Source organism: Lissotriton vulgaris, chromosome 11 (assembly GCF_964263255.1).
Source record: "Lissotriton vulgaris chromosome 11, aLisVul1.2, whole genome shotgun sequence".
NCBI classification, from domain to species: Eukaryota; Metazoa; Chordata; class Amphibia; order Caudata; family Salamandridae; genus Lissotriton; species Lissotriton vulgaris.
Genome location: NC_141699.1, coordinates 856,431,305 through 856,446,654, shown reverse-complemented (window position 1 = coordinate 856,446,654; position 15,350 = coordinate 856,431,305). Strand labels below are relative to the sequence as shown.

Below are 15,350 nucleotides of genomic sequence, written 5' to 3'. Positions count from 1 at the left end.
ACCGCTCGTCTCAGCAAGTTTAAGACCAGTATCCATTGTGCGAACCATTGGAGCAGAACCCGTGTGAACCGCGTCGACTTACCAAGGCTTGTTGGCTCTGTACTTCAGAGATCTTCAGGCTGCAAGAAGCTCCAGCCTCTTCAGCCTCTCTTCCTGCCAAGATCTTCGTCCTCACCGCATCCTTTGCACCATGGACCAGCAACTTTAGTGTGCTGCTAGAGGTCCCCTTGTGACGCCTATGCCTTCAACCTGTGGATCCTCTTGAGTGTCTTATTTGGCTTCAGTGGGCTGCCCTGCTTACTTGGGCCTCCCCTGACTCTCCTGCAATTGGTAAGTCCTTTGGACTTTGCGGGTCCCAACATTTTTCCTTTTTCATTTACCCAAACTGTTGCTGCTGTCAAAGCTTGTTGGTGCTCCCGCTGCACACTCACCCCCTGATGCTCGACTTCCGACGTGGGACAGCTCGTGAATGGCTTCTTGTCTTCCACAGCATCACCTGGTCCTCACAGCTGCAGAGCCAAGGTCATTGTCATTACTCCTGCATCTTCCGTCGTCGGTGGTCATTGCTCTTCCATGCCTCCTGGTCACCTCAGAGTGGCATAGACTCTGTCCCCTCTGCGTGCAGGTTCTTCTGGTCTAGAATCCACCATTGGATTCCACCAGACTCTTTCACTTTCATCGCCAGCTGCATCTTTCCATTGTGTTCAATGGGTGTTTCCAACGTCACTTCGCACCTATGCATCCGGCTTCTCTGGTGTAGGTATCCTGGTTCTTAGGGTATCCATGGGTGGGGTGATGCTCCAACCTTCTCTCTTCTACAGGGTTTCTTCAGGGTCCACTGGGAAGGGTCCTCTTTTCTAAAACTGTAAACGCAACTTTCCCGTTGACTTGTATTGAGCACGCTGCTGTTTTTCCACACTGCACACAGCCTCCGTGGGGTTACAGGATACTTACATTGGGTGGTTCCTTGTTTCCCCAGCTCTTCTGAGTCTCCTGGCCCAAGTCTGGACTTTGGTCGCATTTCACATTCCACTTCTTCAGTATATGGTTTGGTCTCCCCCTGGAGACCACTGTGAATTTGTGCTTACTCACCTTTTTACAAGTATTGTGTGTAATTGTAGGTTTAAGTATTGTGTGTAATTGTATTGTATAGGTAGGCGATAAACCAATGTGTTAGTGAGTGTGTATAATAAACAGAGCTATTTCTTTACCTACACTATCAATTTAATTCTTTTTTAACTGTACATACCAATTCAATTATTTTTTAACTGTACATATCCTAATGTTTTATTGTCTTTTTTATCTCTTGGATGTTTTGTCATGTACATTTGCTGTATACCTTTTTTAATACTTATTGTATGTACTGCTTTTAAGATATTTTTATGTATCGAAATAAAGCATATCAACCAACAACAATTTACCTACACTGTGTGGTTGTTTTTTGTTTAACCTACACAATATGATTTGTTCTGGTAAAAAAAGCTGCTTAACACTCCCTCTGGACTAAGCCTGAAGGCTGCTCTCCACAGCTACCACTTAGAGAGCTTTCTATGGTTGTCTAAGACCATTAAAATAACCATAAGGGTTGTCTGGATTAGTTCAAGGTGCTTCACTTAAATAAATGTGCACCATATACTAAGCCACCCTCTTACACATATCATAATCAATAGGGATCGCCTTACTTTCATTCTTTTGTGAAATCTGCAAAGGCACCTGTTTGGCAGATTTGGAGACCTTAGCTGGTACATCCTGTTGAGCAGTAGGTTCCAGATAAATAGGACTGGCAGGTCAGGCTTGGATACTGCTTTCAGTTGAGGGATTTATTGAGGTAACAATTGCTAACGTTTTGAATTGTCCTGCATCATTGTGAGCAGCACAGTGAGGAGTTACTGAAGAATGTAATAATTCTTGCTGCTTTCAAAGGAGCTTCAATGAGGTGAGTGCAAAAGATTTTGTTTTGGAGATGCCAGGCTTTCCTGCTTTTCTTCATCATCAATGTCTACATATTCTGTATGGAGATCAGCAGTTTGAGTTGCTTCTAGTCCCTCTGATAATCGTTATCACTCAAAAAGGTCTCAATCTGATCCATGCCAGGGCCTTCTTTATCTTTCCCCTCTTGAACTGGAAAGCCATGTTAAAAAACATTGGCAGGAGCTTGAGGCAGTACTAGGTAGACAAGTAATGATTGGAGTGACATAACTGAAGGCAATGATAAAATTGTTGAAGCCCCACAACTGACACAGCTGCAGTAGGCATTGCAAGAGAAATAGCTGCCTGATGGAATCCTACCATTGGCTGCATCATTAACGAGAAAGCCGTCAAGAGCTGTTAATGTCCCACTGTCAACATGTATGGTTTGGCGTCAGTGGGACTCTAGTCACTGATGGGTGAATCTCCGCTGATGTAGCCATCGGTGATGATCCTTTAGTTAATGTAGCTTTCTCAGGAAATAAATGTGCAGGTTGCTAAGTCATCATCAGAGCGGCTGCAAATGACACGGCTCTTGGTCACTAGTTCTTCTTCATTATAGTCGACAATGAGCTATTCAACAGTTTTAATCTTTTGGAAATGTTGTCTGGGATAATTGTACTTTTCCAAAGGTAATTCTGAGCTAGATGGTACTAACCTTTTAGGTTTTTGCTGCTGCTTTCTGGGTAGCTCTGCTCCATTGTTGGCAGCGAGGAGGATGATAATGGCTGATGAGAAGTCTGACTCTTAAGCACAGGGTCAGAGGGTCTTTCAGTCAGTATTGAAGTCGTCGTTTTAGATTTCTTTGAAGCTGGCTTAAAGGACAACAGCTGCTTACTTGATGAAGGAGCCTACGCCTTTTACTCAAAAATCACCAAAGCTAGCCTTCTCTCTGTGAACTTCAGAGTGTTGGATGAGAAAATGTTACTGAACTGGAATAGAAGCAGTAAAGGTAGTTGGGTGGGAGGATCCTCCATATACAGTTTCCACTAGCCGCCGGCAAGAAAGAAAAGACTTGTTCTCAACGATTATGACTTCTTGGAATTTTTCAGGAAATGAAAAAAAGGTAGAACACTGCCACTACAGCTGAAGAGGTGAAGAAAAATTAAAGTGAAGTAGAACTTCTCCAAAAAGTAAAATGAAGACCAAGCTCCTGAGGATTCCCCGTCGCTGAATGTGCCTTAGAAAATCTGGAAGTAGGAAGCCTTTGTCAGGTATAGGGATGGGGCTGCTGCTGCTCTGTCATTGACTGAAGTTCGGGTCACACTAAGAGGGGGACCAACTGCGTGTAGTGCCAGACCATTTTTCAAAATGTTGGGAGTGCAACCCACATTGCTTAACTAACATGGAGTACTGATGGTTCCAGTCTGAGGACAAGTCAAGCATGGGTATCAATGAAAGCTCCAATGCTGGAGAACCAATGGTTACCAGCAGTGTTAAGTGGGACAGGAAGACCTCTTTACCTGACAAAAGTGCCCAGTAGTTGCACCAGGGTTGTGAGAATCTGCTCTAAGGATAGCAGGAGCTCTACTGGATTGGTAGGAGTTATGTAACACTGCTGAGGTGCAGGGATCATGGTGGACAGCCATGTTAGAGACCAAATAGATCAAATCCGGATGCGATGGACAGCCACCTCTAGAAACCTGAAAGCCTTGAGGTCGCCCCAAGAGGGCCGGTGTGAATACCTAGCCTTCCAAAACTTGCGTCAGAAAGAAAGGCAGGAGGGTCACTTTACACTTTAAGTGGTACGCTTTGTCTAAAAAAAACATAAAATGACTGCTGCCTTGAAGTGTCTTAGAGTCTAGTTAGGTGGCTTTGCTTTGCCTTCTGTGGATTGTTTTGGGGTGGACGAGAGGTGGAAGCAAGGACTTTTGCGCTTTTTTCTTGCAACAGAGATCTTGCTTATTGATCTGATAGCATTTTCCCTCTCATCTTAAACCTATAAAACCACATGGGTGGAGAGGTGAGCAGGAGATTGGCCATTCTGTGGGGCTGTGATGCAGACTGTCAAACAAAAGTAGCTAGGCTCCATTTCCTAATTTAAGTCTATAGAGTCAAAGGGAGCTAAGACCTGTTCCCCTAGCCCATTGCTGAGGAGAAACACTCATTCAATTTCACTATGCACTGGCCTGCAGCACTGTGCTCGGTTTGCAGAATGGCTCAATCATACTGTGCAACAGTGGCTTGGGATGCAGTACTCACATCAAAGGAACCAATGAGCCTCTGGAGCGGATGATGGTTTGATCCCCAAAGGGACTTCATCTCCTGAGTGCTTCACATCCTTAACAGGGACCATGTATGTTGGACTTGGCTGAAACAAGTTTTCTAGTACAGAGAAGAAAGAAATCTTGCTAGTAGGTTCTTCACTTGCAGAGGGCTAGTGAGGGTGACCTCTGTGTGGAAGGTGCAAATCTGATAAGAAGGGAAAGCTTTCTATCTCACCAAAAGAAAAAGGTACTCAATGCCTTGTCTAAGTGCTGACATGCAAGGCTAAAATCCATAGTAATGCCTACTTCTGGGCCATTGCATAAAGTCCGGAGTCATTAAGATTGTTTTTTCCTTCACTTTATTAAATCATGAATGAAGGTGGGAGCAAACTGGAATTATTTGCCTGATCTTTTTACATCAAAGAAAGCCAGCGGGTTAGCCTCAGTTGAGTAATCTCCCAATCTGTTTGGACATTACTGTCTCAGTTTAAGATCACCCTGTTTAGCACTTTCCAGTCTGCTCACTTCTAACAATATACCACACTTGCCCGAAAAAGAAGAAGGATGTATGGATACCTCTGCCCCCGGCATGACTATCCCATGACACACTGAGTAGCCTGCTTTTAAGACTAGTATTTTTTAAAGCCTCCTCCCATCTTTATATTCTGGGCAAGGTAGATAACCGGGTCTAACTTGCAGTGGACCAATCATCAACTAAGGAACCATCCCTTAAACCAAATTTCTGTGGTCCCTCTTTTTCTCTATTACTAGCTGTCTCAATGGTTATTTACTAGGACCTTGCCCACCAGGTAAAAGTAATGGGGTTCTAAGCATTAAAAGGTGGGCCGTATAGCCATGGTAAAGGTATCATTAGTCGAAGGTATATCAGAAAGGCACCGAGTGAAATTATCTTGTCAGTGCTACGAAGGGAATATAGATTCTGCTGCTTAGACGAGGGCAGTACTTGAACCCCCATAGACAGTTATGAGAACAATCTTGGGCAGTGACTCAAGGCGTGGACTATTATGGGTTGGGCTTATTGACTAAACCTTTGACTGCAGCTAAATGCTCTGTGGCAGAGCTGATATGTCTACGGTGAATGGTGTGGGTGATTATTATTCATGAGGTAAGTGAGATTACGGCTCAATCTAAAGTAGAATTTGGTTAGTTAGTAAAATTCTTTACTGGTCATAAATGCTGGCAGCAAATTGTGAAATTTTTTTTGCAACCAGTAATTCATGTCTGGCTTTAATAGAACAATTAAAGAATGGGAAGGAAATACGGAAAATGAAGGACGATTAACTAAAAAATGGCGATGGTGAGCTATAATCATGAAAGTTAGAAAGTAAATATTTTGCAAGAAAATGGGTAAGCTCATAGGTTAACCAAAAATCAACCAATGCTGTTTTACAGAAAGTATTAAAACATTATTTAATGTGGTATTTGCTGTGATTATCACATGTATTTTAGGATCAAAGTCTATTTAAATGGTAGATTTGCAACCATAGTTTACAAAATAAGAGGATGAATATGATGGGCAACATAACATTTCAGTACCTGTGCAAGTATAGTAGTCTTTTGTCCGGAAACTACTTTTAATGAGGGCTGTGGAGGCGTAGTTGATGTCCCAGGTCCCATACCACCCTGAACCACTGCATTCTGGGTCACTGGCTTTGCAGTGCTCTGAGCTGATGTCTGACCAACCAAAAACGTGCCCTGAAGAGAAAAAAATGACGTTAAATCAGACTGTGCATGATAATGTGTAGGGTTGACTCACTGAACATCAACAAAGGTCAATATCCTGAATTGTAATAAACAGGTTTCGAACACAGATGTTCAATGAATTTAAATCTAAATAGATCTGATAAGTCTGAAAAGCCCTACTATTAGACTGCAGAATAAGCTGTGACTTATTTTAACACACAAACAGTTCCTGATCATGGACCCTATTCCTAACGAATCATTTTGAACAACAGTGTTTAAAGGCCGAAAACAATGTTTCCACTGGTAAGGAAATTTAAGTGTAAAATTGTGGAAAATAATAATAAAGCACTGTATGCCTAGGCAATTGATTGCCATTTGCGAAGGCTCCATTGCTTATAGAGAATACGCTTGGATACGCGCTGACATCACACATCGCAACTTGTAGCTCCGGTGAAGACGAGGATGGACAGTTTCACCATCAGTGGCCCCTGACAGATGGTACCTGGCTCCTTCGGCCCTGGGCCTAATGTTTTGGCCCCATCTTTGGGACCCAGTTCAGGGTGTGGCCCTTGAGCACCCGGTTAATTTTTTTTTAAACATAGTTTTTATTAGAAAGTATCAGCATAATACATTGCAGGGTATATTTAGCCAGTACATCCTCAATATAATTATACATATTACCTATCAAGCAATAATATCCACAATTCATTGAACCGTAACTTACACCATGTTACATTCATTGGCATGTTTAGAGCCCAGAACACCCATCAGTACTCCTCATTCTATTTTTATTTTTAGATCGTCTTGGGCCTTGCTCCCTTCATATACAATGCTTTAAGGATATACCTCAGGCTAAGGAGCCATAACTGGATAATATTTTGTCAGCATTCTACATAGCATAAAACTTCAAGGTAAACTAAAACCCACTTACGTCCCCTCCCGCCTCCCTCCCCCGGTAGACTCAGCAAACAAGGAAATCTTTAGTCATGTAATCAGTTCAGCTCAGCTTATCAATGTAATACATACCTTTCAATATTTTTGGCCCACAGCAGTAAGTCACTGTATCCTTCAATACTCTATTACAGCCGAATGTCCATATTTCCCATACTCCATTTAAGCACATCCTAGAGGCAATATTCAAGTATGTCCACAGCTCCAAGCTCCTCCATCAATATGTTCCATTCTAAGGATATAGAAATCTTGCGCAATCTGCGTTGTTCCTCCCTTTTTTAATTCTGCACCCTCCGCCCTGCCCCACCGCACTAACTCTCCATACCAGTCCTTCAGTGACGGAGATCGAGCAGTTTTCCACTTCATGGTAACATTAGGTTTGGCTAGTATGAGGGCCAGGTTGTTGAATTTGGTAATTGGGCTACCTTTCCTCCCTCTAGGGCCCAGTCCCGGCAAACAGTATTGCGGTCTGTTGTTAATCCTCACTGGTGTTATATCTATCAAGATCTTGCAGACCATTGCCCAGTAGTGGCGCAACCATGGGCAGTTCCACAACATGTGCATCAAGTCCGCTGCTGATGATTGGCATCGCGGGCACACATTTGCCGCATCTTGAAACATAACACTTAGCTTACACGGCGTCAGGTAGGCTCTGTGCAGAATCATAAGTTGTATGAATTTAAATTTCGGGATCCTCAACACCTTTCTAGGGTATTCTAACATCTTACCCCATTCCTTGTCACTGAGTGCTCGGCCTATATCTAAATCCCATTTGGTACGAAGGGGCTGCAGTGACACTACCGCCACTGTAGGGATGCCCTTGTACAGTCACCTCGTTAGGTGTCGACCAGTGCCCATCAAATGCTGCATCGAGACTAGTGTGTGCGTGGCTGTTTCCACCCCCCCTTGGACGGCTGTAGTGCATCTGTAGTGAGAAATACTTGCGTGCAGAATAAACAGTGTGTCAGACGCTCAGTGTTCGTAAATGAACACATTGTGAGGCATCAGGGTGCCCTCTTTGAAGAAATCACCTACTGTGGTCACTCCTACATCGTCCCATGCTCTCATTCTACTTTTTGTGACCCTGCCTAAGTGTGTGGGGATCCCCAATAGAGGTATAGTTGGGGCGTACGGAGTCACCATCTTGGTGTACCTTAGGGAGCTTCTCCAATACAACAACGCAATTTTCAGTAGATGTGGCGCCGTTGGTGGAATCTTGCTATTGGCAACAGTAGTACATGTAGTTCCCCTCTCTGCCAGTCTAGCTGTGATATGTTTATCTCCTGCAGATTCCGCCCCGACAGCCAGTACCCCAGCCACTGTAGCTGACTCGCATAACAGTAGGCCTTCAGGTCAGGAACCCCTAGACCTCCTTGTTTAGTATCTAATTGCAGCTTTGCAATCCCTATAAGCCTTCTGCCCCTGCCTCATATCAACTCAATCAGTAGAGAAGATAACAATGTAAATATCTTGGTCTGTATTATAATGGGTAAATTGGTGAAAAAGTACAATAATCTAGGGAGCACCACCATTTTGGCAATTGCCACCTTGACCACCACTGATATAGGCAAGGAGGCCCAGAACTCTATTTGGGACCTCAGTGAAGTGATGGAACAGTTTAGATTTCCCTCCAGGAGGTCGGTTGTATCTCTATATATATTTATCCCTAAGTATTTGAAAGTGCTGGGTGCTATCTGGAAAGAACTGTTCCCAAAGTCCAGTAAACCAGTGCATGACGCGTCTGCAAAAAAATAAACATAGGACTTGTTCTTATTAATTGACAGCACGGACAGAGCTTGAAACGTTGCGAATGTAGAAGGTACAGGTTCGTAGTCACCTACAAATTCCTAAAATATAATATTAAGTCATCTGCATATGCAGAAACAATGTGAGTGAGGGGACCCAACACTATCTCTCTATGACCCGCAGTAGAGCGCAGATTCTGTAAGAGGGGTTCTAAAGCTAGGATAAACAGCAGGGGCGACAATGGGCATCCTTGTCTGGTTCCCCGTGCAACTTTATATTGTTGTGAAATATGCCTCCCCGTCTGCGCCCGTGCCGTGGGTTTCGTATACAACAGCTTCACCCAGTTTATATATTCCTCCGGAATGCAAAATTTGGACAGGGCATAGAACATATACTCCCAGTGGAGGGAATCAAAAGCCTGGCGTAGGTCTAGTGAAATACAACCCACCGTGTCCGCTCGGTGAAGCGTGTGGGACATTATTTGATGTAGCCTCCTAATATTAAGAGCTGTGTTCCTGCCTGGAACAAACCCGCACTGGTCACTATGTATCAAATGTGGTATGTATTGACAGAGCCTAGTAGCCAGTACCTTACTCAGTATCTTATAATCTACGTTTAATAATGAGAGGGGCCTATACCCTGCCATGTCAGTGCTATCTCGCCCTGGTTTCAGCAATGAGACCACAGTCGCCTGAAGTGTTGAGTGGGGAAGGGTGCCAGTTTCTAGGGTTGACTGATATAAATGCTGCAAATGGGGAACCGACAGGTCAGCAAACGTTGCATAAAATTCGATAGGCAACCCATTTCCACCAGGTGATTTATTACGGGGCAAACTATTAATTGCTCTTTTGATTTCCATAGCAGTCACTGGGTGTCCCATCTCCTCTTTGTGTGCTTGCAGCAGCTGTGGAAGCTGCAGATCATCAAAAAAGGCATCGAGGTCTGCGACCTCAGCAGCATCCGGCTGTGCAAATAATTTCTCATAATACTCCCTAAAGGCTTTATTGATATCTAGCTGTGTATTGACCTTACCACCCGTCATAGCCTCAATTTCTAAAATGGGAGTGACCGGCGGGACATCTTCGATAATTCTAGCCAGCAGCGTGCCCGCCCTATCCGCCACAGCATGTAGTTTCTGTGCATAAAGCCTGTAGTCCAATATCCTTAGATCTTCCAATAGTTCTGCGTGTTTAATGTGAGCTTCCTGCAGCTGCACCTGGTGCACCTCGTCCAATGTAGCCAATCGTTCCAGTCTCCCTAAGGTATTTTCTATGTCAGTAAGCTGTACAACAAGGTTATGTCTCGCCCCTACCCTTGTACTGATGGACACTCCTCGTAGCACTGTCTTATTTGTCTAGAGGAAGCGGTATTCGCATTTTCTGTGAATTAATTATCTATGGCTGTGGACAGTGTCGTTCTAAAAACCAAGTCTTCCAGTAGCTGTGGTTGTAGACTCCATGTTGGTACTAGGGTGGGTATTTTGCCCCATTGCAGCGTAATCTCCACCGGATTATGATCCGATAAAGTTTTCCCCAGGTGGGTAGAGTCACTAACTGCGCCAGCAACAAAAAAGTACAAAAAATTCTGTCAATTCTAGTATGTAATTTGTGCGTCGGGGAGTAAAAGGAATATTCCTTATCTGTCGGATGCTTCACCCTCCAGGCATCTACAACCTCCCATCCAACTGCCCAGTTTTTCAGTGCATCTGCTAGTTTTCTACTGGTTGTGTTATGTAATGGCGGGTGTGACCTGTCTAGCTCTATATCCATTTCTAAGCCATATCGCGGCTCCACGGGCAAAGGCCGAATATGATGTGGAAAATAACTGCCCCCTTCACTTTTTGTTTAGCTTTACTGCTTCATTGTGATTTAGGTGGGTCTCCTGGAGGAATGCCACATTCACCTTCCATCTATTCAATTGAGCTAGAAATTTATGTCGTTTGTGGATGGAGCCAAGTCCCCGAACATTCCAGGAGATGCACTTATAGCTATCAGGGGGTGCCATCTGACTTCGCATAAGGTGGCCTCCTAGGACCAATGTATCTACTGAGCTGGATCTGTGTCTTATTAGCTAAAGCGGAGTTTACTAAACCAACAAAACACCCCAATACTAAGGTCTCCCTATAAACAGCTGAGGACCAAACCATAACTAGTAGTTCAACCAAAACTCTATTGAAACAATGCCATAGTGCAGTCGCCAAGGGGGATGAGGCAACCACCGTGTTATTAGTGGTCATGTACCTTGGACATTTACTGGCACTGCATCGCTCCAGCCCAAACCCATCACCCACATATGCAATGACAGAAAACTGGGTAACATACGATTTCAGCAGCAAAACAACCCACTGGACAGCTCATTATACAATACCAGTCCCGATGAGCCCTCTCCAGCAGTTCAATAGTTATCCGACGTTTGTGCGGTGACCAAGGGAAATAGTGTGAGGCTGGCCTCAGATTCCGAACAAATCGTGTCTCCATCCGAGGACTGGACAGACATAGCCCGGGCATCATGTTCTGCCAGTGCCGCCGCCGTCAGAAGAGCATCCCTCAGGCTAGTCATGATCTGTTCCGCATATGGTGTTGGCCCAGGGTCTTCTCCTCTGCGCTTGTCAACTTGGATAAGAGGCCTGTGATGTAGGGGGGTGAAAGTGATCTCCAGCCAGTCTGCCATTTCCTCCAGGTTCTCAAAAAAAAATAGATTTTTGGCCATGTATTACCTTCAATCTAGCCGGAAAGAGTAAGGCATACTTCAAGTTATGCGCTCTCTTTCTTTTTAACATCTTGGAACGTGGCCCTTGCCTTCTGAACCGCTAGCGTAAAATCTGGGTATAAGGAGATCGTTTTATTTTCAAAGCGGATAGGAGCATTCTCTCGTGCAGCTCTTAGAATAGTGCCTCGATCCTTGTAATTTAGAATGCGTGCTATTAGGGGCCGAGGGGGCGCTACCGGGACGGGAGGCCTAGGCGGCACTCTATGTGCCCTTTCCACACTGTATAGAGCAGACAGTCCCTCCGTTGCCACATGTTCCTTCAGCCAGGTCTCCACAAATTGTGTGGGGTTCCGTCCTTCACTCTTCTCTGGTATACCCAGAATTTGCACGTTGTTCCTTCGGGACCTCCTTTCTGCATCCTCCACTCTGTCCTGAAGTCCCCGCAGTTGACGCCGTACCTGTTCCAGCTGGGTGGCTTGCTCAGTTTGTTGAGATATCAAGTCGTCCAGTGCAATTTTGTTGGATTTTACCTTTTCTGCCAGTTTCTTGTGGTCTGCCTGTAGAAGATTAAAGCTAGTGGAAAGCGACCCCAACTGCGTTTCCAACGCCATTCGCGAGTCCCGTATTTCTTTTAATAAGAGGTCCAATTTATCTGTAGATTGTTGCTTCTCTGTAGGGGATATCATGTCCGGCTCCGAGTCCTGCGTCCGGCCACTCAGCAGTACTGCGTGCGTGCTCTCCGAGGCACGTGAGTCTTGCTGCTTCTCTTTATTGCACCCCATTTTGTCCAGTAAATTCTGTGCTCTTGGGACCTGTGGCTTCCGATCCCCAGTCCAGTTAGGAACACCAGCAGCGTCGCTGCAGAGGAAACCAGAACTCCAGTGCATGCCTTCCCTGTATAATGTCACCCCGTAAGGGGGGGGCTCTCGTGGTAGGCACTTTCCCTTCTCTGGACCACTTAAGGCACTTCCTCACTATCCCCGGACTATAGCCAGCTGCAGCTTGCTGTGTTACGTAATTTGGGCAGTCCGCGCTTGCGACGTATGTTCAATTGGTGCACAACGTAATTCAGATTCCACCAATCACTGTTTCTAGGCGGCCATAACTACTCCCTTCAACAGACCTTCAGGATCCAATCTTGTCGCATCAGGTGTCTCCGCCGCTCCGTCGCACCCCTTGGCACAGCACACTACCACTCAGTCTCGTGTCCCACTAGGTCTTATCAATGCACATACTCGTTGGAAGAGCTCAACGAGTCCACGAAATGGTCCTTCAATACATATGCCAGAGTTCCAGCGGCACTGCCCCAGTCTGCATGCACCCGCAGCTCCCCGTCACCACTACTAGGGCCTCAGAATCACATGGGGGAAGGGCACAGGTCACGCAGCACGGCGCCCTCACAAAACTGTGCACTACCTTATTTTCGTGCTCCTCTCACGATGTCACCGACTCCTCAGGTACTCCGCTCCCCTCTGGCAACTTCCAAGATTAGGCCCCACGATCCTGCAGTACCTCCGTTCTCCGTCACTAGTATTATCTCTGGCCTCCGGTCGCCATGTTGAAATCCGCCTGCCAGCCAAGTCTGTTATTCCTCTCTCCAAGAATCAGGGGCTGCAGGGCAAGGCTGTATGCATCTACTACAGCATTTCACGGTCTCTGATCGTGTTTCGGGGGGGGAGAGGGGCTTCCCCTGCTGTTCCGGTAAGGCTCCGCACTCGGCTGTGTATAAAAGCTCTCGTCGCCCCCAGTAAGACCCGTGTAGCAGCAAAGTACAGGCGCCTCCGTTATATGGCTTCCCGGCTCACCATGGGCAGTCTGCTAGTCCCTCAGGCATTCCGTCGCACAGTGCAGGTGTTGTCTTTGTAGTAGTATCCCATTCTGTCAGGATAATTTGTCGAAATGTCGGCTCATGTCTGCCATGCTCGGCAGTTAGCCGTGCCCCCCAGCACCCGGTTAACTTTGCCAGAGTAGAGCCGAGCCGGTTGGAGTAGGCAGCAGCGACAGAGCGCAGGTGAGGCTCTAGGGCCAGGGTCTTCTCTGGGGGGGAATCAGCTGGCATTAGGCTGGTGCAGCTTGCTTCTTCGGAGAGACCACAACCCGCACTCCCTGCTCTATGCCCTAGAGCACGTTTCCTACAAGGGTTTTTTAACTACTCTGCCAGTGCAAAAAGTGGGACCAAATCGAGCTCCAACTAAACCTTGATGTTAAGAAGCTTGGGAGCTGGACTTTCTTCCTGGTGTGGGTTGGTGTACTAATGTGTTTCTGCTGACTGCTCGTGCTCGATCCTGGTCAAAAGCCCACCATTAGTCACCAGCACAGGGCGGGCGAATCACTGCATTACATTGTATTACAGTGCAGTCCATTGTATCTCTAATCCCTTGGCAGAATATTTCTAGCTTTGTGACATGCTGGGGTCGTCCAAGTCTACTTTTGAAGCTGCCTGTTGCTTATTGCCTTTTGATATCTGCAGTTGCTAATTTTAGCCAACGGAGTTGGAGGTGCGTAGCGCACTTCCTGAGGGCAGAGCCGGCGGTAAGCGGAAGTGGCCCTGCTAGAACTGTGGTGCACGTTGCGCTATGCTGAATGATACCCCACTTATCTGCTGCGGAGTAAAGACATCAAAGCGACCATCTGCTCCAGCAAGACAAGGGCAGACCACAACTACAAGGCGCAAGCAGAGATTCCCCAATGCACCCAATAATAATAGTGATACAACTGAGTTCATAGCGCCTGCGACATGCATCCCCTAACAGATATGTGGGTGCTCCATCTTTTACCTCCAGTGTCGGCACTAGCAGCCCCTCCCCAGACCCACGGTCTAACACTTGGATTAAATTTTCCTTTTTAAAAGATCCAATGGATGCACTGCTCTCACAATAAAGATGCTCGTGGCCCCCAAACACACATCCATCCACAATCGCCCAGTATGTTTGACGCACGCCTGGCAGACAATCATGGCAGCGCTGGGTCTCAAAATCCAGCTGACACAAAGTAAAATGCTTCCTTTCACTGAGAGAACTGGGCAAAACAGAGTCTGTAAGTAAGACAAAAAAGGTCAATAGAGCCTTCGGCATCAAAGAACAATGAGGAGCACGCCCAAGGCCTCTCTGAAATACAATCCAACGGCATCACGGACACATATGAATCCTAGGTAAAAGGAAGAGTTTTCAGGTCAACATGGTGGTACGTCATCCTTTATCTTATGATCAGCTGACCTCCTCTTTAAACCAGCACGAAAATGATGAGCATGTCACAGAGAAACCCCCCCTGGCTTACAGCCCAGTCAAAGATTCAAACCACAGCAGCCCGAGCCTAGTCAGAAAGAGGATCCCCTTCTTTGGAACTGCTAGACAAGACCTTTTCTTCACGTAAGGCTGAGATTATGGTGCCACTGGGCCTAAGGAGGCTTTCTGTGGGCTCACACTTATCAGCGAGTCCTAACATCTACCTCCACAGCTGTAGATCAGACGTTCACCAAAGCTCAATGCTTCGGCAGGAAGGTGAGGTAAGTAATACCTGGGACATTCTGCTCTGTTTATTTCAGTCTGTTGTAAATGCTCTTACATACCAATCGAGTAAGTTAGAAAATTGGAGCTTTGAAATTCATTGACACAGCATGCCTAAAACGGTGCAGTATAACCAGTTCCATCTTGTGCGTTCAGCCTGATTCACGATAAGCTGGCAAGACTTCTGGGCACTCTAAGCATGGTTCTACCAGATATCAAATTACAGTTGAAACCTGATCCCCTAGTTGCGCAAAACACTGCTTCCTTTAAGTCTTGTAAACCTTTAAAGCCTGACAATTGTTCCCCTAACAGCCTGCAGCTATCAAGTCAACAAATTAACAAGTCAACAAATTACTGCTGGACAACATAGAAACATAAGTATACAACCCTTGGCAATCGGCCATGTAATTAAAGCAAGCTCTAATGACAGCTCATTCATAACCATGGGGAGCAAGGAACGCTGCCCAACAGAACAGCGGAAAAGTTGCCCGACAGAGCAGCACAACTTACCAGCCATTTACTAGCATGTCTACTCCTAGTCTTGGGCAAGACACTACTG

At 45.8% G+C, this 15,350-nt stretch overlaps 1 protein-coding gene across 3 annotated transcripts in view; it reads right to left on the bottom strand.

Moving 5' to 3' along the window:
• YEATS2 (YEATS domain containing 2) overlaps positions 1–15,350 on the bottom strand; it is a 1,498,478-nt gene that overhangs the window by 794,504 nt on the left and 688,624 nt on the right. For all 3 annotated transcript variants that reach the window (XM_086943990.1, XM_086943991.1, XM_086943992.1), the window contains exon 18: positions 5,733–5,891. In XM_086943990.1, the coding sequence (XP_086800116.1) occupies positions 5,733–5,891 (159 nt within the window). The remainder of the gene's footprint in view (positions 1–5,732; positions 5,892–15,350) is intronic.